Genomic DNA, 19678 nt, shown 5'->3' with positions numbered 1-19678 from the left:
ACGATACATTGTAATAGAATACACCTCACACCAGGTTTTTAAAGTTGGTTTAAAAATCGAAAACTGAATAAATCAGTTTGCCACCGGGTAGTTAGAATATAACTGGGGACGACTGCAGATTTAGTTAGCTCACCATGGAAGAAATTGGCATCTACCCAACCCACACACCGAGTATTGGACAGCCTGTGGAAGGCATAGTCGTCAATGGAAACGGCGGCTCCAACAAGAACAACACCAATGTTTACCTGAGGGTGAAGAAGTTGGAGAAAGAATTGCAACTGTTGATGTTGCAAGAGGACTATATCAAAGATGAACAACGTCATTTGAAGAGAGAACTGATTAGAGCTCAAGAAGAAGTCAAAAAAATACAGAGTGTTCCGCTTGTTATTGGACAGTTTTTGGAACCTATTGATCAACATACAGGAATTGTTTCATCTACAACAGGTTCGAACTACGTTGTCAGAATTCTGTCCACGTTGGACAGAGAGCTGTTGAAGCCTTCTGCCTCTGTTGCACTGCATAGACATTCCAACGCCTTGGTTGATATCCTACCTCCAGAGGCAGACTCGTCGATTTCGATTGTGGGCGAGAACGAAAAACCAGACGTTACTTACAATGATGTTGGAGGACTGGACATGCAGAAACAGGAAATCAGAGAGGCTGTCGAACTGCCTCTGACGCAAGCCGATTTGTACAAGCAGATCGGTATCGACCCTCCACGAGGCGTTCTTTTGTACGGTCCTCCTGGTACTGGTAAGACCATGTTGGTTAAGGCTGTGGCGAACAGCTCTACGGCATCTTTCATCAGGGTCAACGGATCCGAGTTCGTTCAGAAGTATCTCGGAGAAGGACCAAGAATGGTGAGAGACGTGTTCCGTCTTGCCAGAGAGAATTCGCCAGCCATCATCTTCATTGACGAGATCGATGCTATTGCCACAAAGAGATTCGACGCCCAGACAGGTGCAGACAGAGAAGTTCAAAGAATTTTGATAGAGTTGCTCACGCAAATGGACGGTTTCGACCAATCCACAAACGTCAAGGTCATCATGGCCACCAACAGACCAGATACACTCGACCCTGCTCTTTTGAGACCGGGGAGATTGGACAGAAAGATTGAGTTCCCATCCTTGAGGGACAGAAGAGAAAGAAGATTGATTTTCAGCACGATTGCTTCCAAGATGTCGTTGTCTCCCGAGGTCGACCTTGATTCCCTGATTTTGAGAAACGATCCATTAAGTGGAGCCATCATTGCTGCTATTATGCAAGAAGCTGGTCTACGTGCAGTGAGGAAGAACCGGTATGTTATTTTACAGAGCGATTTGGAAGAAGCATACACGGCACAGGTGAAGACGGGTAGTGAGGTCGACAAGTTCGAGTTCTATAAATAAGCGGTGACGTTGAAGATGCCGATCCCGGGCTTGAAAGTGCTCCATCCATAAGTTTCGAATTCAAAATGATCCATATCATAATGCCACGGGTAGCTCCAGATCTCTCTGTACTGGATAGTTTTGTTTTGCACGTTGAGCATTGCGTTTTGCGGAGCAACCAGTAGCAGGTGTTCGTTTGCAGAGAGCAATTGTTGCACCGCCGACTCGAAACCCTGGTACTCCAGGCCCATGCAGTCGACCAAGAACGGCGACTTGATGGTTTTGATGGTATCCCAGAACATTGGGTCGTCTTTGTTGGCGAACTGACGGTCTCGGTTATGAATGATCCATGTTGGCGGCTTGTACGTTCGCCAGAACACGAGGTTTTCGGTGTAGTTCTGGAGCTCGAACATGGCGGGGACAACTCCGCCCTGGTGGAACTTGCCCATAAAGACGAGCATTGCAGTGTTGAACGGGATCCACAGAATGTATGGGAACTTGAACAGCTGTGCTTTGGAAAACTTGGCGCAACATGCCCAGAGCGGCACCATGGGCACGAGGAACCTCAATTCCTGGTGGGGCACCAGGCTGTGTACCAGGACTCCTGACACCATGGCGATGAACGGCGTGGACTTGATGTGTTCAGTATTGAAAGGGAACGCTGTCAGGACAAGCGGGCCGAGAATCAGCGGGTAATTGACCAGGACGTGCTGGTAGTATGGATGGAGGCCGTGCTGTGCAAGGTTGGAGATCTTTGTGTTGTATAAAAGACTGTTGAGTGGGGTGATGACGAGAGTTTTCGCGGAGCCGGCGAAGTATTCAGAGTCTATAGCTATGAATATTGACGAGAACGCGATCAGACTTGTGAGAGCGGCCAGTAGATGGCCCCAGTGGTTCAGGAAGTATTTGAGAGCAAATACGGACGGCACCAGTAGCCACGAAACGAAGGTGACTCTGTTGAACACTCCAAGAGCCACCAAAAGGCCCAGGACGAACGATTTGGCGACCGAGCTTCTGTTGTTCCGCATGCCGTCGACGATGACGACGGTCGGCAGCAGAAGCGTTGTTTCCAAGCTGTTTGAGAACGTGTGTGATTGGTAGACGTAGGTGATGTAGCTGGTGGAGACAATAACGAGTGCTGTTTGGCGGTGTTGAAGTGACGGGAGCAGCGAGTTGATGGAGAAGTAGACAGCGAAATAGGATGCTCCGAAATAGACCATCTTGACGATTAGGTAGATGGAGGCGGTGTACGGCGGTTTGGACAAAGATAGGATAAATTGGATCAGTTTCAATGGAACAACAGACCGACACGCATGGACAAACTCCCAGGGGACATTGTCGTTGAGTAAAGGCTGGAACGACTGGAAGAACTCGTCTGGATGGATGTACGAGAGCCAGCTGACACTCTGGAAGCCCAGGAACGTGAGCGCAGGGCTCAAGATGGGCCAAACAGAGGACATGTCGAAAGCCATTAAAAGAAAATTAGTGTAAATAATAAAAATTCTATCTAAATGTTACTTCTGTTCAATTAATCTAAATACTTAACAAGACACCAACTCAACAACCTTCAAGTGCACCTCAGTACATTGGTCTCCAATGTACTCGTCGTACAAGTTGTAGAAGGTACCAGAAAGACATTGGTAGAATTCGGTGTTGTTACCGATGGCCAAGAATCCGTCAGAAGAAATACCCCATCCAGCAGCGTAGATGGCACCGGCTTGTGGTGGTGGGCCGTCGAATTGGACTTGATGGTTGGCGACAATGGAACCGATTCTTCCTTCAGAGTCGTACAAGACACCGTCTTTCAAGGTAATGGCCAAAGCACCGGTCTTGTAGCAAGACACGGAATCGACGTAGTCACCAGAAGCAGAGGAAGTGGAGGAGGCGCTGGAAGAGGTTGCAGAAGCGGTGGTAGAAGCTTGCACCTGGCCGTCAGAGATCTGGGAAGCAACACCGCTGGTGGTCTTAGAAGCAGAGGTGGTGGAGGTGGAAGCCTGCACTTGTCCGTCAGAGATCTGGGAAACAACATCAGCAGCAGTAGAGGTAGAAGAAGAGGCAGACGAGGTGGTGTCAGCCTGAATCTGGCCATCTCCGATTTGGGTCACGATGGAGTCGTCGGAGGATGCAGATGGAGTGGCGGTGGTGGCCTGGATTTGGCCGTCGCCGATCTGGGTCACAACAGCAGCATCGGTCTTCTTAGCAGACGAAGAGGAAGAAGAAGAGGTGGATGTGGTGGCTTGGATTTGGCCGTCGGTGATTTGAGAAACAACAGCAGCGGCAGTGCTCTTCTCCTCGGAGGCGGTGGTGGAGGTCTCGGCCTCAGTGTTGGTGGAAGCTTGGATTTGACCGTCACCGATCTGAGAAACAACCTGTCTCTTCTTCAAAGCGAGAGAAGACACGCCAGCAGAAGCAGAGGAAATTGGCTCGACAGCAATACCGAAAGTGGCAGAGTAGCTGGTCAAAGCAGCGTCCAAAGTAGCGGACGGAGTAAGGGTGGTCCAGTAGGTGGAGCCAACGTAGGCAGCGAATGTGTTGGAAGCCAGAGAAATGACAGCGAGCGAGGAAGAGAATTTCATAATGCTAGCGAGTTGACTGTCCTTCGGGGAAGCTGGAAGCCAGGCTTTTATAGATTTCTGACGCCTGAGCCACTAAATTTAGTAATTGTTTTGTAAAGGAGCGTGCATACGAAGCTGAAACTCCTTTGAAAAATTCCGAGAATTTTCACACAAATTCGTAAAAACACGATACCATACTCTTCGTGGAGTGCTGGACTATCGAGCTAAACGCGTTGTTGGTCCGTTCATAGCCATCTTGGAACCCATTTCGCTCTGCTCCGTATTCTTTATTTTCAATTTGCAACGCGTTTGTTGACGCATCCTCTGACGCATCTTCAGGAACGCGCAAACATTTTTTAAAGGAGTTAGCGGTGCGAGGGTGAGGTTGCACAATTGTATTTTAGCGTATTTTTTTCTTCCCCCTTGTCAGACGCGCATGTTCTCTAGCAGGAGCGATCCACATGGTTTGCGTGCAATCATTTTGCCAATTTGGTGATTTTCCGTACAAACTTATTCGAGCCACCGTTCCTTTTCGTTTTTTTTGTAGCTGTTTGCATACACATTGTATGCGGCTGGAAAAAGCCCAGATTTACTCAGGATGATGGTTTTGGACGGGGTCAACTTGGCCTTGAGCAGGTTCGCGTCGATCAATGTCATCAGCAGCGTCTCTGTGAACGACTCGTCTAGGTCGCCGTTCGTGATTGTATACATCCAGAGTGATTTCGAGCCGAAATAGCTACGCGTCTGGTCTGGGTCAATCGACAGTCTCAGGGCTCTTCCCACCGTTTCAAACGACAAGCCGCCTTGTAGTTTGTACACCTTTTGGATCAGGTTGCGCAGAATCAGAATTCGCACTCGCTGGAGAAATCCGACCAAAATCCCCAAATTGGCAAAGTATTGCTGGTTGGTGGCCACCAATTTCGAAAACGAAAACAGGTCCCCGTTTTTGTAGCACTGGATCAGCGGAGCGTAGAGCTGCAACAGATGATGGTTCCCCAGCTGCGATTGTAAGTATGCGAGGTTGGGGCATCTCCCGACAAGTAGTCCTGACGGGATCAGGTACTTGAGAATCAACAGGATATTCTTCAATGGGGTTTGTTGGTGACAGTTGGAGAAACACCAGTCAAAATGGTGGTATGCAAGGTAATAGTTGCTCTGGAGAAGATGGAATTTCCCGAGCATGAATCTGTACTGGATGAGCTGCTTGCGCGAAATGAGACTTTTGTCGAGGTTGAGGATATTGATGTTGGAGAACACATTGTTGCAGAGCATGACAGAGTCGATCGACATGTACGTCTGGCACAGAGTTATACTCAGAAACATCAAGATCGAGATCTTGAACCGTTTGGACGGGATTCCCAGTTCAGGGTCGTTTCTGATATTGTTCAGACTTTTCAGCAACAACGTGGACATGTATGACAGCCTTGGATAATCATTGATTCTGCCTGTGGCGTTCATGAGTCTCTGGTCGGCCAATTTTGCCACTGGTACAATTTGCGAAGTTGATTCCTTTACAAGAACAAGCAGTTTGGCATTCTGGGCATTATTCAATGCAACACTAAGACTCTCGTAGAATTTGATCAGCAAGTCCACGGACCTTTGCAAAGACCAGGGGTCGAAATCTCTCACAAATATAAGATAGTTCTGGACCAGACTCTCGAAAGAGGGCCAGTTGTTGTCAAAGTACCCAATTTTTTCGATATTAGACATCAATTGGCTATTGGAGTAGCTCTGTAGAGCCTTCTGGAGAGGCGCAATATGAGAAGACGTGGGGTTTATCGACAGCGTGACATGGAGAGTGTTTGATTGGATGGAGTTCTGGATCGCTCTAAGGTGATCCTCGAGAGACATGGAACAATAGACAACTTGGTTATTTTTTTTTCTTTATTAATGATTTTTTATGGACCGGGGAAGACCAGTGTAAAAGCTGCTGAAACGGCTTCTGATCCGAGGCCAAAAATCGTCCAGAACGACTGGAGGCTTGTGGTACGAAAGCTTCCGCCTTTGATGATGTATGAGGAGTTTTTGCACGCTATAGCAGGACTCAAGGGGGTGCGTTCCAACTATTTTGTGGGAGGACGAGCTGCTTCGAACTCGTTTGAGACTTCCAAACACTCGCGCGGGTACCTGAGCATGCAGAATGAGGCCACAATGATGGAGGCGGTGCAGTTGTTCAAGCAACTGCAGTTCCAGAGCGAGGGAGTGGAGTACAAGCCTGTTCTCGAAAAAGTGTTCAACAAGAAGTTCACGAAGCCGTTCCATCCTAATTTCTACAACGATCCTGCGGATGCGTTCCCGTTGGATGAGTCCGAAGGGTACGCCAAGTATCTTCAATGGAGGACGGGGGAAATCGATGAGACAGAACTAAGGTCGTGGTTTTCTCCTCAGAAAGCCTTAGCAAAGGAATCGAAACACAGAAAGAAATCAAAGAAGTCTCGACAGAAACCCAAGTCCGACGACAAGAGCAAAGGCCATGATGACGACAAAAAACTGCCACCAGCGCCGAAAATCAAGAAAATTGCAACCAGACCCACTTCAGAGGCTGCGACGAACGACGCGCCGACACCCAAAAAACAGGGAACAAAAAAAAAGGATAAAAAACAAGCACTCACCCCGTCTGAGTCTGTTGATCCCGCGCCAGCAAAAGACGCAGTTGCCAAAGAATCGCCCGCTCCAACGAAAAAGAAGAATAAGAAGAAGAATAAGTCGTCAAATTCAGTGCCTGCAGATGTCAGCCCTCCACCACAGCCAGTATAAAACCATTATTGCATCTATCAAATGGCTTCAGGAGTACAACACTCTGGCCATCTCTTCCAAACCTCAGCTAGTTGATCTTCTGGATCCGAAGTTCATCAATGAAGTCTTAGAATGTGTTATCGGCGAACAACCGATGGAAACCGCTGCCATTCGAGAAGATACCCAGTACTTCAAAGCGCTCAAGGATTTTTTCACGGAGATGTTCTTTGGGAACCAGATTGTTGAAGACCATATCAATGCGTTGAACCCACCATTGCTGGATAGTTTCGTGAAAGGCGACGTTAAATGCGAGTCGGTTGAAGATCTGGCTCTGATGGAGGCCATATACCATTTCTTCTGCTTGTTATTGGTTGCCAGTGTCCGTGGCAAGCGCATGGCGTGGGCTATGACCAATATTAACTACCTTCCTAATGAACATAAAAGGGTTTTGGAGAGATTTAGCCTAATCGCAGAGAAGGAGGACCAATTCTCAGAACCATACTCCCCCAAAAAACAGACCCAGGAGCTCAGTGGACTGTTGGCAGAGAAAGAGGAAGAGATCCAGGCCCTGACTCTTGAAGTTTCCAATTTGACCCAGCTTACCCAAGCCAGAGAAGAAGAGCTACTAGCCGAGTTAAATGTCAAAGAAGACAAACTCGTCGCCTACGACGTCCTTGTGGCACAACTACGTTCCCAAATAGAAAAACTGAACAACGAGTTAAAAGAGGCAGCTATGGAAACATCATTGGGCGCCCATTCGAAACTGGAGCTGTTTGCTTTTGAAAACAGAGTGTTGCAGGAGTTCATTGCGATTTTGGCACAGTCATCAAATTAAAAGATAGCATCTAAAGTACAGCAGATACACATGGCAGCTAAGCATGCCATCAGACAGTCTTGACCACCACCACTTTGTTGTTGTTGGTAATATGGCTGTTGCTGGTAGTACGGCTGCTGCTGATAGTATGGCTGCTGCTGCTGATAATATCCCTGCTGTTGCTGCTGCTGATAGTATGGGGGTTGTTGCTGGTAGTATCCTTGTTGCCCGCCGGAGAACATTCCTCTTTCCTGCGTGGTCTGCTGACTGTATCCTTGAGGCTGTGAGGAGTATGTGGTTGTACCGGCGTTATAATACTCAGCAGCCGCACCTTTGCTTGCTGGGGGCGGACCTTGAGGAGGCTTTTTGTGTTAGATTGAGCTGTCCGGGGTACTTACTTTGTATTCTGACATTGTCTATAGAGGAAATTGGCACAAATAAGACGATGCAGCTAATTATACTTTTCCAATTTTGTTACCGGGCTAGGCGAGGAAAAAAAAGGAAGTATGCACCAGCCACATCTAACAGTTTGCCACTAGAGCCAATGCTGCATGCGCCACGTCCTCGCAACGCCCCGATTTTAGACCTCAATTGTAGGCGAAGCAACGGAGATGAGCAAAGCTCGATAAATAAAAACGCTTGGGATTGATTGCATGATATTTAAGCTATTTTGGAACATCGGCAAGCAACCAGGACCAACCCGGTTCAATCACGTTGCCCCGATCTATGGGACCTGAGCTTCCCCTGTCGGTGCAAAGATGTCTGCACCATTTTTTAATTTGTTTAGAAAAATCCACATTTTCTAGTCAAACAACAATCAGGAAGGAGTGCAAATCCTATTGTTGAACCTATAAGGCGCTCAGACTCTCTGTTCACCACGATCACTATAATTATCTACACAAGGGTTTGACGTTGCCAGCATGAATATAGATCAACGAAAGCAATATACGCGAAAAGATCTGGATCAGGACGAGGAGTTTTGGCTACAGCAAGACTCTTTGGCCATAGATCTCCGACAGATGCCGCCTTCGCGACGGACCTTTCTACCGGATGAGTTGTCCAACAGTTCTTCACAGGCGTCTTCCACGGTGATACACACGCACCATCAAGGAGACGCAAAACGTACTGTTGATGATTTGAAACACGCAGTGTCGGGTACGTTGGACACGGACAAGATGTTTGAAGACACGCTCAGGGCGTTAGAGGACGAGTGTGGGAACGGCGAGGACGAGGAGGACGCGAAGTCCAAGGACTCTGAAGACGATTTTAATGACTACATTGATGGGATGCTTCCGTCACCACCTTCTTCGCCTCCCAGAGAGTTGGATCCAAACAAGCTGTATGCCCTGTACGACTTCAGTGGGCCAGATCCATCACATTTGGAGCTGTCGAAGGACGATTCCGTGGTCTTGCTGAACGATTCAGACAGCTATTGGTGGCTTGTCAGGCGCAACTCTGACAAGGAAGTTGGCTTTGCGCCTGCCGAGATCCTGGAGACGTTTGAAGAACGTTTGGCACGACTTAACTGCTGGAAGAACGAGGTCATCGAGCGTCAGGATACGAGCTGTTTGTCTGTTAACGATCTCAAGGAATTTGAAAACAACTCGCAACGCGTCTACTCTGGATCAAATTTGACCTTGTACGAGAACCACAACGACAGCAGCAAGAGCGAACAGTCGCTGTTAGGTCGCAAAAGCTCGCTCAAGCGCAGCAAGTCGTCGATCCGCAAAACAGTGTCGTTTGTGCCAGCCAACCTGCCAGATCTCAAGGAGGTTGACGACGGTAAGTCTGAGACCGGCAGCGATTCGCCGTTCAAGCCGGGAAGTTTGGTGGTCAACAAACGTGTGAGCAACACTAACTTCCTGGTGCGCAACCTTGACGATTACCAGCAACATGCTCGATTCTCCTTCCAAGAAAAGGCAGACGACGACGACGACGACGACGACGAAAGCATCTCTTCCTTTGATACCAACGCCTACGATGAGTCTTCGTCGAGTCCAGAGAAGGCTGATTACAAGCAAGAGTCTATACACTCGGTGGGATCCTTCTCTCCATCAGCCACCTCGGAATCAGAACCCGACAACTCTAATACTACTATTGATGAAACTGCACAACAAACCAAATCATTCAAAACTTTGTCATTCCAAGAACAACGAACCAAGTTCCTGGAGAATGAAAAACCTCAGTTGGCTGAGCGTGAGACATCCAACGATTCAACTTCTTCTAGCCTATCGCAGCAAAAAAACGTATCCAGCTACTCATCAGATTCGCTCACTCCACAAGCTTCGCAATCTGAGCTTACGAAACCTGGTTCTCTACATCCAATCACTAACGAATTGTTCAACCCGTTGTTCAACCAGCTTGAAGTGCTCGAGAATATGCTGAACGACTTCATAGTGACTGACAAGGAACATGTATAATTAATACCAATGTACGTAATCTACACATCTTTACACTGTAGGAAAAAAAAAATTCCAATAAAATTTTTTTAAAACCTTAGACAAAAAGTGCTGATTTAGAGTTGATACAGCAGGGGAAGTGACCAAGAAGTTCATTCAGCATCAACAGTCATCTTGTACACATTCACAGTTTGGTCTGTATTGTTTTGAAATACAGAAATAGCCTATTGGAACCTCAAATTTCCTGATAGCCAAACAAGACAATATTTATTTCTCCACCACATGATGTCGACCTGGGCGCCTAATGCTCAGATCTTGGACCAGATCGTATACATCCTGGCCGGTACGTTATCGTCTGACGCTAATGTGCGGTTGCAAGCATCTGATGCCCTGGAAAAGGCAAGATCACAATCGGAATTTGACAATTACCTTCTCCACATATTAATAAATGGCCAAGCTTTGGAATCCCAAGTGAGAGCGTCTGCTGGTTTGATGTTGAAAAACGATTTGATCAGAAACCTCCAATCCAAGTCACAAGATCTGAAAGCTCACATTTTGCAGGAGATTCCAAAAGGATTGCTGGATTCCCAGAATTTGGTCAGAAACATTACAGGTAATGTGATTACCACCCTATTCTCAATCTTTGGTGTTCGTCAATGGCCCAACATCTTGCCTAACCTTATGGAACTTGCCTCGGGTGCTGCAGGTACCACCGAGTCCCAGGAAGGTGCTTTGAGTGCCCTCGCTAAGATCTGTGAGGACTCTGCTCGTGTGCTTGATCGTGAGTACGACGGACAAAGACCGTTGAACTACATGATTCCAAAGTTTATTGAGCTCACAGGGGCTTCAAATTCAAAGGTCAGAGCATATGCGATCGGCTGCATCAACCACATCCTGCTCACGAAGACGCAAAGTATGTACATTCATCTGGACGAGTTCATGGCCCGATTATTCAATCTTGCCACAGACGATGACCCCGTTGTGCGTACCAAGGTCTGTACTGCGTTTGCAAACATTTTGGAGGAGCGTCCCGATAAGCTGCTGCCGCATCTAGATGGAGTTATTAATTATTGCATCCACTCCATGGGAGATTCAAGTGAGGAAACCGCGTTGGAGGCATGCGAGTTTTTGCTTGGACTTGCCACATCGGACATTCCAGAGCCGATTGTGAAAACCAAATTGCCGGTTTTAATGCCTGTGTTGTTGGAGAAGATGGTATACTCTGAAATGGAGGTTTTCATCATCGAGAACTCTGACGAACAGGAAAACGAAAATGTCGAAGACAAAGACGACGATATCAAGCCTCAGATGGCAAAGGGCAAAGATGCGCATAAGCTTTCCAATAAAAACAGTGCCGCAGCTAAAGGTGCTGAAGACGAGTCTGACGACGAAGACGATGAAGACGATATTGACGGATCGATGGAGTGGAATCTGCGTAAATGTTCTGCAGCAACGATGGACATCCTGGCCACGAATTTCCCTTACGAGGCTCTGGAGATTTCGCTCCCAATTATCAAAGAAAGAATCAGTTCTCCTCAATGGCCTGTTAGAGAGGCGTCTATTCTTGCTTTGGGAGCAATTGCCGAAGGTTGTTTGGACCAGGCATCCCCTCAGCTTCCGTCGCTAATTCCATTCTTGGTCGAGAGACTTAAAGACTCCGAAACCAGAGTTCGTCAGATCACCTGTTGGACTCTTGGTCGTTACTCATCGTGGGTGTGCTCTGAAGCATTGAGTGGTGGTTCTTGTGCCAACTATTTTGCTCCAACGTTCCAATCGATCATGGAATGCGCCTTGGATACCAAGAAAGTGGTTCAAGAAAGCGCCTGTTCTTCGCTTGCAGACTTCATCGATGCCGCCAAACCAGAGCTCCTGACGCCTTTTGTGGAACCTCTTCTCCGTCACATCCAGGCCTACTTCAAAAAGTACCAGCGCAAAAACCTCATCATTCTTTACGATACTGTTCAGACGTTCGCGGAAAGAGTTGGAGACCAACTATGTTACAAGCCAGAGTACATTGAGATGCTGCTTCCTCCGTTGATTGAAAAGTGGCAGCAGCTCACCGACGACGACAAGGACCTTTGGCCGTTATTGGAGTGTATGTCTTCTGTTGCTGCGGCACTTGGCGAGTCGTTTGCTCCGTATGCTGTGCCGGTATACGAGCGTGCGTTCCGGATTCTTGTCATGTGCGTTGAACAGGTCAAGCTGTCTACTGATGATCCTGGATTCGAGGCTCCAGAGAAAGATTTCATTGTGACGTCTTTGGACCTGATTGACGGCTTAGTGCAGGGACTCAACACACACAGCGCGGAGCTGATCCAGCAGTTTGACACGAACGATGTTTCTTTGATGAAGCTGGTGATTCTGTGCTTTGACGACCCAACAGACGATGTTCGTCAAAGTGCGTACGCTCTTTTGGGTGACCTTGCGATTTTCCTGCTGGACCCAATTGTGACGTCGAATCTCCACCAGGTGATGGTTTGCATTGGTAACGAGATCACCAACAGAACGTTTGACTCGACCGCTGCTTGCAACAACGCCGTGTGGGCTTTGGGAGAGATCAGCATGCGTTTGCCGGGAGAGGTGTTCAAGCAGTACTTGGTGAACTTTATGAACGTTCTTGTCCCACTGCTGCTGAGCACCGACGTCGAGCAAACCATTCTGGACAACGCGTCGATCACCATTGGCCGTATTGGTCTGAACAACGCCGCCAGCATGGGCTCCTACGTGGGACAGGTTTTGGTCACGTGGTGCTCGTTCATGAAGTACCTGGAAGAGAACGAGGAGAAGGAGACCTCGTTTGAAGGGATGTGCAACATTATCACTGCCAATCCGACCGCGCTGAATCCTCACGATGTGAACGGTCGGCTGGCAATCAAGCATTTAATCGATTGCATAGCATACTACGAAGCTCCGTCCAACAGACTTGGAGGCATGTTGCATTTGTTGCTGACGGGTTTCAAGAACGGATTGGGCGAGGCCGGATGGAACGGTCTTCTTGCCGAACTGGATCCGTTTGTGGGTGAAATCTTGAAAATGAAGTATGGAGTGTAATACTAGGTAATAATATTAATTAAACATATTTTTTAATATTTGTAGCAAGAATTGGACTCTATAAAGAATGGAAGAGCACTAGAGGAATCTTCTAGGCTCCAGAAGCAAATTACCCATAGGCACGTCGCAATGGCCTTTCCCAAGAGCGTAGATCGAGCGTCCACGAAGGACGGTCTCGACCACACGTCCCTGAACCTTGTGGCCGTCATAGGCAGTGAGCTTATTTTTGAAGAAAGTGCGCATGTTTGCGACAGAATGGTGCTGTTCCGGGTCGAAAATGGCAAAATCGGCGTCCATGCCCGGAGCTATGGCACCCTTTCTGTGTTCGAGGCCGACCTGTTTGGCGGTGTTCTCGCAGCACCATTTGGAGATGTCCACGAGAGTGACACCAAACTTCTGGCCCTCGGTGTAGAGCAGCGGCAGGCCAAAACCGACCGAGGAAATTCCTCCCCAGGCCTCGAAGAAGTCGCCTCTCTCGAGCCCCTTGAGCTCGGGGGTGCATGGCGAGTGGTCGCTCACCACAGTGGTGATAATTCCTTTCTGGAGGCCGTGCCAGAGCTCTTTCCGGTTCTCGTCCGTACGGATCGGTGGACAGCACTTGAACTGGGTGGCACCGTTGGGGATGTCCTCGGAGTTGAGCGTGAGGTAGTGAAAGCACGTTTCCACGGAAAGCGGCAGGTTGAGGCGCTTTTGCGCGTAATCGATCATAGGCAGTGCTTCTTTGGTAGCAAGATGGACAATATGCATAGGGGTGGTTGGATATTTTTTGGAGCAGTTGATGATGTTGCTGATGGCGGTGATCTCGAACGAGTCTGGACGCGAGGCCAGGAACGAGGAGTATGCGGTCGGGTCAACCGACTTGAGCTCGCTGTTTTCCTCGATGGCTTTTTCCAACGGTGTGATCTCGTCGTCCAGGGACAGCGCCTGGATCTGTGGCGACTTGGCCATCTGCGAGATGTGTCCGACGGTGGGCTCGACCGGCTGCAGAGTTGGCGATGAGGCCAGCAGCTGTGCCTGGTGATCGGTGATTCCGTCGTAATGAGGCCGGTCCGCGTGGGTGCAGCACTCCGAGTCCATCTCGGCGTGGAACAGAAGCACAGTCGAGTGACCCTTGACTCTCTGCAAGGCCTGCTCGATGTACGCTGGCGTGATCATTGGGAACTCGCTCACACCACTGTCCATGAGGAATCCCTTGAATCCTCGCACTCCGGCCTGGATCAGCGGAACGAGGTGGTCGAGGTTGGTTGGCACGAGCCCGCCCCAGAACGCGGTGTCGACCCAGCACTGACCCGTGGCAGCCTCGAGCTTGAGATGGAAGTTCTCGATGGTCGTTGTTGGCGGAACAGCGTTCAACGGCATATCAACAACGGTGGTCACTCCTCCGCTCGCAGCCGACTGGGTGCCGGTCGCAAAACCCTCCCATTCTGTTCTTCCCGGCTCGTTCAAATGCACATGGGCGTCCACTAGTCCAGGCAAAATCACCAGTGGGTCCAGCTTACGATACGACACAACGTTGTATTGTGACAGCAGCAGATCTCCCTGGTCCAAGATCTCCGGGATAACAGTCAGAATCTTGCCCGAGATGTCAGAGTAGATGACTGTGGCAGGACAAACCTGACCGCCAGTCACCACGCGCGACGAAGAGATAGCTTTACTCATGAAGTGTAAGAAATGCGCTCCGGCCCGTTTAAAAGCTTTTCGGGGTTCTCCGTCGAAGGGTGCGAGGTGGTTCCTAAAAGGGAAGGTTTGTTATCAGGCCGGCCGAGGGAAGCTATGAGATATAACTTTAAATTGGCACCTTGTTCAACTGATATACCTGCTAACTAGCACCGTGTTGCTGTTGCTAGCGCCAGAGGGTCATGCACTCAAACAGGGAAACCACTGACCTTGTTTTGTTGTTTTTGTGACTACTTTATCTTTGTTTCTTTTTACACAACCGCACCCCTACAGGACACCCGTGCACCACGACAAAGAAAACCGTTAGAGCGAGAGCATTTCCCGAAGCACCCCGGACTGGAACTCGGACTTGTAGTCGGATTCGACCACGTCGCGCAGCTCCTGCTCGACCTCGTCCGGGGACAGTTTCTCGAGCCCGCCGCGCTGCTCGACGCGCGCCTTCCACGCCTTGAGCGCCTTCTTCAGCACCTCGTTCCCGCGCAGAATCTCGCCAGTGTCGAACTTTGTCTTCTTGGCGGTGCTATTTTTAATTTCGTCCAGGTCGCTGGCCTTGCGTTTGGCCATCTCGATGATTTTCCGCGGGAACTTGACGATCTCCGCCACGTTGACGCCGAACGACTGGTCGCTCACTCCTGGCTCCACCTTGTAGAGCAGCGTGATATTCTTGGACTCAGCAGTGGTGTCTGTGTGTGCTACCACATGTAGATTTCTAACGCACTCGTACTGGTCTGCCAGCGCAGTGAGCTCGTAGAAATGGGTAGCGAACAGCGTGAACGCGCGGACGTTCTTGCAGATGTGCTCGGAAATGGCCCAGGCCAGCCCAAACCCGTCGTACGTGGACGTTCCACGTCCGAGCTCGTCCACGATGATGAGCGAGTTGGACGACGCGCTCTTCAGGATCGACGACATCTCCAGCATCTCGGCCATGAACGTGGACACGCCCTTCAGCTGGGAGTCCGACGCCCCGACACGCGCAAGCACAGAGTCGAAAATACAGATCTCTGCTCCTTCGGCAGCAGGAATGTAGCAGCCGATCTGGTTCATCAGTGCAATGACACCCATGGTACGGATGTAGGTGGACTTTCCACCCATGTTTGGTCCCGTGATGACAAGGAACTCAGCCGAGTCTCTGGCGAACTCGATATCGTTCGAGATGAACGAGAGTCCGTCCTGTTGTTCCAAGCACGGGTGCCGAGCTTCTTTCAAAACAACGCGTCTTTCCGAGCTGTCCAGGTTGTGCACTTTGGCAGGACGAGTGTACGGAACAGGAGCAAACGCGCAGGTGTGGGCGAACGAGACCAAGACGTCGAGCTTGCTTAGTTCCACAGACAGTTTCAGCAAGATTGACGAGTAGGTGGTGGTGATGGACACGATCTCCTTGACGACCTCGCTCTGTCCGCTGGCGTACTGTTCCTCGAGACTCTTGATCTCCGAGTTGAGCTCGCTGAGAGTAGACGTGGTGAAGTAGACACCGGCCTTGACGGTGGACAGCTCTCTGTAAGATTTGTTACCACGAAGACACGAGCTGTCGTTTCTGGTGAGACGGAAACACCAGCCGTGGACGTGATGGACCTCGAGCTTGAGCTTCTTGTCGAGCTCCATGCCCAGGTCGTCGGATGCCTGCTGGTGAATGTGTTTCATCTCCGACTTGACCTGCTCTATTTTCTGGTTGATTTCCATCAGACTGGCGTCGAACTCGGGGTTGATGGCCACCATGGACGAATGGGCGGACGAGGCGTTGTCGAGCGAGTCCAGGTCGATTGTGGTCTCGACCATTTCCTGGAACTTGGCCAAAGACCCAGCGTACTCGGTGACGGGAACGATCCAGGTCTTTTCAAACAGCTGCTTAATGTTCTCGTCCGACTCCGACAGCGAGTCCATCGAGATATGCAGGAAGTCCAGCAGGTCCGGCAGCCTCACACACAGCTGGTACAGTCTGATCACGTCGTCGAGCGACTTGGTGCCGCGAGGAGACGCCAGCCGCTTGACCAGGCGCGCAATGTCTGGCACCTCGTTCAGGAACTGCGACTGCAGCGACTCGCGCAGATTCAGGTCGTCGATTAGGTGGCCAACAATTGCGTGGCGGTTCTCGATCTCCGCCACGTCCACGAGCGGCTGCTTGAGCCACTGCGACAGCAGTCTGGTTCCACCAACAGACTTGCAGTTGTTCAACAGACCAAACAGCGACGAGGTCTTGTTCATCGAGTTGTTGTAGTTTGGCGGCGGAAACAGGTTGACTGCACGCACGGCGGCATAGTCGAGCTTCATGAACTGTTCGAGGTCGTACTTTGCGATCTGGAGCGAGCCAAAGTTGGACGAGTCTGACAGCAGCGACAAATACGACAGGATCGCGTTGCAGCAGCCGAGTCCGACATTGAGCGACGATATCTCGTTCGTGGAAAGCACCAGCTCGTTGCCTGTGAGCCGAATGAGGTCCTGGTCGATGTTCTTGTCGGTAAAGTCTGCGGATCTGCACTCGGAAACGACAATGTCGCATCTGTCAATGAGCTGTTTGACCTTGTCGAGGTCTGTGTCGGTGGTTCCCGAAGCAGGAACCAGGCACTCCTTCACGCCGGTCTGGATCAGCAGAGCCTCAAGGTTGGAAAACAGGTCGTTGTCAAGAAACTCGGTGACACCCAGAAACTTTGCGTTTGGATCGTAAAACGACAATCCAATGCGCTTTCCCTCGGCGGAATTGCTGACGAGCTTCAATGCAGCCAAAATCGACACCGCGTTCAAGTCGGCTGTGTTGATCAGCTCCTCGATCTCGGATAAATTGCCCGGAGACGCGGTCCGCATGTTGTCCCAGTTCTTGGAGTAGATCTCGAGCTTGTGGCCAGAGTCCACCACCACGAGCTTGAGCAGATTTGCAAACACCGCAGGCGACAGAGTGATATACTGCACGGTTTTCTTTTCCGCAGTGGCCGTCTTGACCACCGATTGCGTCTTGTAGATCAGATCCGCAACTAGCTCCGCGTCTTCATCCAAAACAATGTAGTAGTCGCCCTTGTCGACAACACGCAACGTGCGCGCAGTTTTCGGCGGCAGTCTAAAGTATTTGCTGTAGAACGACGTCTGATCGCGTTCGTCGCTGAATTTCAGCTCAGGGCGGATGCTAGACATGCTATCGTTGCTAAAGGTCTTTGGAGTATTTTTTTTTTATGTACGCGTCTGGAAAATATGGGTGATATTTTATTTTAGTACGGGGTGTGAGGTGTAGCCTAGGCTGCGTCGTAGGATCTGGTGGACGAAGCAATTGGCGCTGTTTCGTCCTCGAAGTCGAGTTCCTGAAGGTCCTCCTCGTGTTTGTAGAGGAAGAACTGCACAAAGATACAGAAATCGAGCGCAAGCGTGCCCATGGAACCTGCTAGCCACGAAGAGTTTACCAACAGGTATCTGCTTCCAGTGCTGACACTGAGGATGGAAACAACGTAGGTGATGTTACCGAGACATGCAAACAGGAAGAACATGAACGAGATGCCCTCGCACGACTTTCTCTCGTAGTTGAGCAAGATCTGCGGGATCCGCGAGCCCAGATACAGAGCAGCACAGAACCATCCAAAGATCTGGGCCAGCGGGTTGAAAACAAGGTCCTTGTCGCTTGGCGGCGGCACATCGTCTCCTTTGGACCCGCCAAAGAACCATCCGCCGAAACCAGCAATCACCACAAGCAGAACCATGAGCAGGTTGTAGAACAGCTCTCTGCTACGTTCTTGCGGCGAGACGTTCATGTTGACGCCGTCGATGTCGTTGAAGCTTCCAACGTCGCCTGTGGTGTCTGGGGTGTCGTCCTCACCGCGGCTGATGACGTTTTCGAGCAGCGGTTCGTGGTCAGAGAGAGGATTGGCCGGGGAAAGGTGGATGGGGTCGACATGTTCTGCTTTGCCGTGTCCGTACACCAGACACTGCCAAAGCAGCACCACATCGGCCAGGGTGTAGTAGATGGCCAAAACGATCATCGTGGGCAAGACTCCTTGCAAAATGGCGCCCACCACGTTGAACAGATCGCCAAGCAGCCAGAGCACCACGAACATTAGCGAGAGGCCTTCTGCGCTAGAGCGCATGAAATTTTGGTAGATCTGCGGGGCAAACACAATTATCCAGCATGCGATAGAGATCGAGCCCGTGATGCCAGAAACGGCCTGGGCGTCGATGATGATAGGGCTCGGAGGGGGAGCCATGAGCAACAGAGTGATGAAATAATGGAAAAATTTTCGACCAAGTCGATCGGCCCCAAAAATAATGAGGATGAAAAATTGATTTGGTATGGAGAAGCCAGAGCACCGGGTCAAGCCGGTCATTCCCGAGGGAATGAGCAAGTCTGCTTGGAAGAAGGAGCAGCGGCGGTTACGATGGGACGCTAATAGAGACAAAATGCGAATCCAACGCAAGGAGAAGCGTAAGGCGGTGAAGGAATCCAGAAAGCTCAAGAACGCAGACAAACCAAAGAAAGACAAGGTTGTGCAGCAAGACAGTGGGTATTCTGTTGTTGTGGACTGCGCGTTTGACGATATGATGCTTGACAAGGAGATTGTCTCGACGAGCAACCAGCTGGTGACGAGCTATGCTGATAACAAAAAGTATCCGTATCGGGTGGATCTGACAGTGACTTCGTTCGGAAAACGACTCAAGGAACGCTTCGACACGGTTCTTCCTCATTACGCCAACTGGAAGCCCGAACATATGAAATTCACGCCCGAAAGTTTGGAATCTGTGCTTCCTGAAGATTATTCCAAGGCTGTGTACCTGACCGCGGACACGGACGAGATACTGGAGACCCTGGAGCCGGGGATGACCTACATTGTTGGCGGCATTGTGGACAAGGGACGGCACAAGCTACTGTGTAAGAAAAAGGCGGACGAGCTCGGCATACCGACCAAAAGACTCCCAATAGACGAATACATCAAGATCAGTGGCCGGCGTGTGCTGGCCACCTCGCACGTTGTGGAGATGCTGATTCGACGAAACGAGTTCGACAGCTGGAAAGAGGTGTTTGAGTCGGTGATCCCGCTGAGAAAGGTGAAGAAGGCGGCCGAAGAGACCGAGGAGGGGGAGGAAACTGAATAATCTATCGGCAAG

General features: G+C 50.0%; 21 protein-coding genes across 21 annotated transcripts; 12 read left to right on the top strand and 9 right to left on the bottom strand.

Annotated features, from left to right (window-relative positions):
• Nucleotides 1-134: 134 nt before the first annotated feature.
• Nucleotides 135-1388, top strand: OGAPHI_000975 (uncharacterized protein; the record flags this gene model as incomplete). The annotated part of the gene is made up of 1 exon (XM_046209128.1): nucleotides 135-1388. The coding sequence occupies one exon, from the start codon at nucleotides 135-137 to the stop codon at nucleotides 1386-1388; it is 1254 nt and encodes a 417-aa protein (XP_046063885.1).
• OGAPHI_000972 (uncharacterized protein) lies at nucleotides 1379-2827 on the bottom strand (the record flags this gene model as incomplete). Its single annotated transcript, XM_046209125.1, has 1 exon — nucleotides 1379-2827. One exon carries the CDS (start codon nucleotides 2825-2827, stop codon nucleotides 1379-1381), a length of 1449 nt encoding a protein of 482 aa, XP_046063882.1.
• Nucleotides 1617-2063, top strand: OGAPHI_000974 (uncharacterized protein; the record flags this gene model as incomplete). Its single annotated transcript, XM_046209127.1, has 2 exons — nucleotides 1617-1655; nucleotides 1764-2063. The coding sequence occupies 2 exons, from the start codon at nucleotides 1617-1619 to the stop codon at nucleotides 2061-2063; spliced, it is 339 nt and encodes a 112-aa protein (XP_046063884.1).
• Nucleotides 2086-2468, top strand: OGAPHI_000973 (uncharacterized protein; the record flags this gene model as incomplete). The annotated part of the gene is made up of 2 exons (XM_046209126.1): nucleotides 2086-2128; nucleotides 2200-2468. The coding sequence occupies 2 exons, from the start codon at nucleotides 2086-2088 to the stop codon at nucleotides 2466-2468; spliced, it is 312 nt and encodes a 103-aa protein (XP_046063883.1).
• OGAPHI_000970 (uncharacterized protein) lies at nucleotides 2604-4039 on the top strand (the record flags this gene model as incomplete). Its single annotated transcript, XM_046209123.1, has 2 exons — nucleotides 2604-2854; nucleotides 2950-4039. The coding sequence occupies 2 exons, from the start codon at nucleotides 2604-2606 to the stop codon at nucleotides 4037-4039; spliced, it is 1341 nt and encodes a 446-aa protein (XP_046063880.1).
• OGAPHI_000971 (uncharacterized protein) lies at nucleotides 2909-3943 on the bottom strand (the record flags this gene model as incomplete). Its single annotated transcript, XM_046209124.1, has 1 exon — nucleotides 2909-3943. The coding sequence occupies one exon, from the start codon at nucleotides 3941-3943 to the stop codon at nucleotides 2909-2911; it is 1035 nt and encodes a 344-aa protein (XP_046063881.1).
• A 393-nt stretch (nucleotides 4040-4432) lies between the features above and the next one.
• On the bottom strand, nucleotides 4433-5773 carry OGAPHI_000969 (uncharacterized protein; the record flags this gene model as incomplete). Its single annotated transcript, XM_046209122.1, has 1 exon — nucleotides 4433-5773. One exon carries the CDS (start codon nucleotides 5771-5773, stop codon nucleotides 4433-4435), a length of 1341 nt encoding a protein of 446 aa, XP_046063879.1.
• On the top strand, nucleotides 5051-7493 carry OGAPHI_000967 (uncharacterized protein; the record flags this gene model as incomplete). Its single annotated transcript, XM_046209119.1, has 4 exons — nucleotides 5051-5335; nucleotides 5441-5655; nucleotides 5842-6673; nucleotides 6747-7493. 4 exons carry the CDS (start codon nucleotides 5051-5053, stop codon nucleotides 7491-7493), a joined length of 2079 nt encoding a protein of 692 aa, XP_046063877.1.
• On the bottom strand, nucleotides 6743-7054 carry OGAPHI_000968 (uncharacterized protein; the record flags this gene model as incomplete). Its single annotated transcript, XM_046209121.1, has 1 exon — nucleotides 6743-7054. The coding sequence occupies one exon, from the start codon at nucleotides 7052-7054 to the stop codon at nucleotides 6743-6745; it is 312 nt and encodes a 103-aa protein (XP_046063878.1).
• OGAPHI_000966 (uncharacterized protein) lies at nucleotides 7490-7714 on the bottom strand (the record flags this gene model as incomplete). The annotated part of the gene is made up of 1 exon (XM_046209118.1): nucleotides 7490-7714. The coding sequence occupies one exon, from the start codon at nucleotides 7712-7714 to the stop codon at nucleotides 7490-7492; it is 225 nt and encodes a 74-aa protein (XP_046063876.1).
• Nucleotides 7715-8392: 678 nt separating this feature from the next.
• On the top strand, nucleotides 8393-9892 carry OGAPHI_000965 (uncharacterized protein; the record flags this gene model as incomplete). Its single annotated transcript, XM_046209117.1, has 1 exon — nucleotides 8393-9892. One exon carries the CDS (start codon nucleotides 8393-8395, stop codon nucleotides 9890-9892), a length of 1500 nt encoding a protein of 499 aa, XP_046063875.1.
• A 261-nt stretch (nucleotides 9893-10153) lies between these two features.
• OGAPHI_000963 (uncharacterized protein) lies at nucleotides 10154-12922 on the top strand (the record flags this gene model as incomplete). Its single annotated transcript, XM_046209115.1, has 1 exon — nucleotides 10154-12922. The coding sequence occupies one exon, from the start codon at nucleotides 10154-10156 to the stop codon at nucleotides 12920-12922; it is 2769 nt and encodes a 922-aa protein (XP_046063873.1).
• On the bottom strand, nucleotides 12149-12811 carry OGAPHI_000964 (uncharacterized protein; the record flags this gene model as incomplete). The annotated part of the gene is made up of 2 exons (XM_046209116.1): nucleotides 12149-12709; nucleotides 12776-12811. 2 exons carry the CDS (start codon nucleotides 12809-12811, stop codon nucleotides 12149-12151), a joined length of 597 nt encoding a protein of 198 aa, XP_046063874.1.
• A 78-nt stretch (nucleotides 12923-13000) lies between the features above and the next one.
• OGAPHI_000961 (uncharacterized protein) lies at nucleotides 13001-14581 on the bottom strand (the record flags this gene model as incomplete). The annotated part of the gene is made up of 1 exon (XM_046209113.1): nucleotides 13001-14581. The coding sequence occupies one exon, from the start codon at nucleotides 14579-14581 to the stop codon at nucleotides 13001-13003; it is 1581 nt and encodes a 526-aa protein (XP_046063871.1).
• On the top strand, nucleotides 13052-13943 carry OGAPHI_000962 (uncharacterized protein; the record flags this gene model as incomplete). Its single annotated transcript, XM_046209114.1, has 2 exons — nucleotides 13052-13567; nucleotides 13746-13943. The coding sequence occupies 2 exons, from the start codon at nucleotides 13052-13054 to the stop codon at nucleotides 13941-13943; spliced, it is 714 nt and encodes a 237-aa protein (XP_046063872.1).
• Nucleotides 14582-14902: 321 nt separating the features above from the next.
• OGAPHI_000958 (uncharacterized protein) lies at nucleotides 14903-17722 on the bottom strand (the record flags this gene model as incomplete). Its single annotated transcript, XM_046209110.1, has 1 exon — nucleotides 14903-17722. One exon carries the CDS (start codon nucleotides 17720-17722, stop codon nucleotides 14903-14905), a length of 2820 nt encoding a protein of 939 aa, XP_046063868.1.
• Nucleotides 15405-16814, top strand: OGAPHI_000960 (uncharacterized protein; the record flags this gene model as incomplete). The annotated part of the gene is made up of 2 exons (XM_046209112.1): nucleotides 15405-15622; nucleotides 16283-16814. 2 exons carry the CDS (start codon nucleotides 15405-15407, stop codon nucleotides 16812-16814), a joined length of 750 nt encoding a protein of 249 aa, XP_046063870.1.
• OGAPHI_000959 (uncharacterized protein) lies at nucleotides 16866-17261 on the top strand (the record flags this gene model as incomplete). Its single annotated transcript, XM_046209111.1, has 1 exon — nucleotides 16866-17261. The coding sequence occupies one exon, from the start codon at nucleotides 16866-16868 to the stop codon at nucleotides 17259-17261; it is 396 nt and encodes a 131-aa protein (XP_046063869.1).
• Nucleotides 17723-17820: 98 nt separating the features above from the next.
• OGAPHI_000956 (uncharacterized protein) lies at nucleotides 17821-18780 on the bottom strand (the record flags this gene model as incomplete). The annotated part of the gene is made up of 1 exon (XM_046209107.1): nucleotides 17821-18780. One exon carries the CDS (start codon nucleotides 18778-18780, stop codon nucleotides 17821-17823), a length of 960 nt encoding a protein of 319 aa, XP_046063866.1.
• OGAPHI_000957 (uncharacterized protein) lies at nucleotides 17957-18636 on the top strand (the record flags this gene model as incomplete). The annotated part of the gene is made up of 2 exons (XM_046209108.1): nucleotides 17957-17991; nucleotides 18144-18636. The coding sequence occupies 2 exons, from the start codon at nucleotides 17957-17959 to the stop codon at nucleotides 18634-18636; spliced, it is 528 nt and encodes a 175-aa protein (XP_046063867.1).
• An 85-nt stretch (nucleotides 18781-18865) lies between the features above and the next one.
• On the top strand, nucleotides 18866-19666 carry OGAPHI_000955 (uncharacterized protein; the record flags this gene model as incomplete). The annotated part of the gene is made up of 1 exon (XM_046209106.1): nucleotides 18866-19666. The coding sequence occupies one exon, from the start codon at nucleotides 18866-18868 to the stop codon at nucleotides 19664-19666; it is 801 nt and encodes a 266-aa protein (XP_046063865.1).
• Between the last annotated feature and the right edge of the window lie 12 nt (nucleotides 19667-19678).

This window comes from Ogataea philodendri (assembly GCF_020536065.1).
Source record: "Ogataea philodendri strain CBS6075 chromosome Unknown scaffold4, whole genome shotgun sequence".
Lineage (NCBI taxonomy): Eukaryota > Fungi > Ascomycota > Pichiomycetes > Pichiales > Pichiaceae > Ogataea > Ogataea philodendri.
The sequence above is the reverse complement of the archived record's forward strand: the minus strand, read 5'-3'. Positions and strand labels throughout refer to the sequence as shown.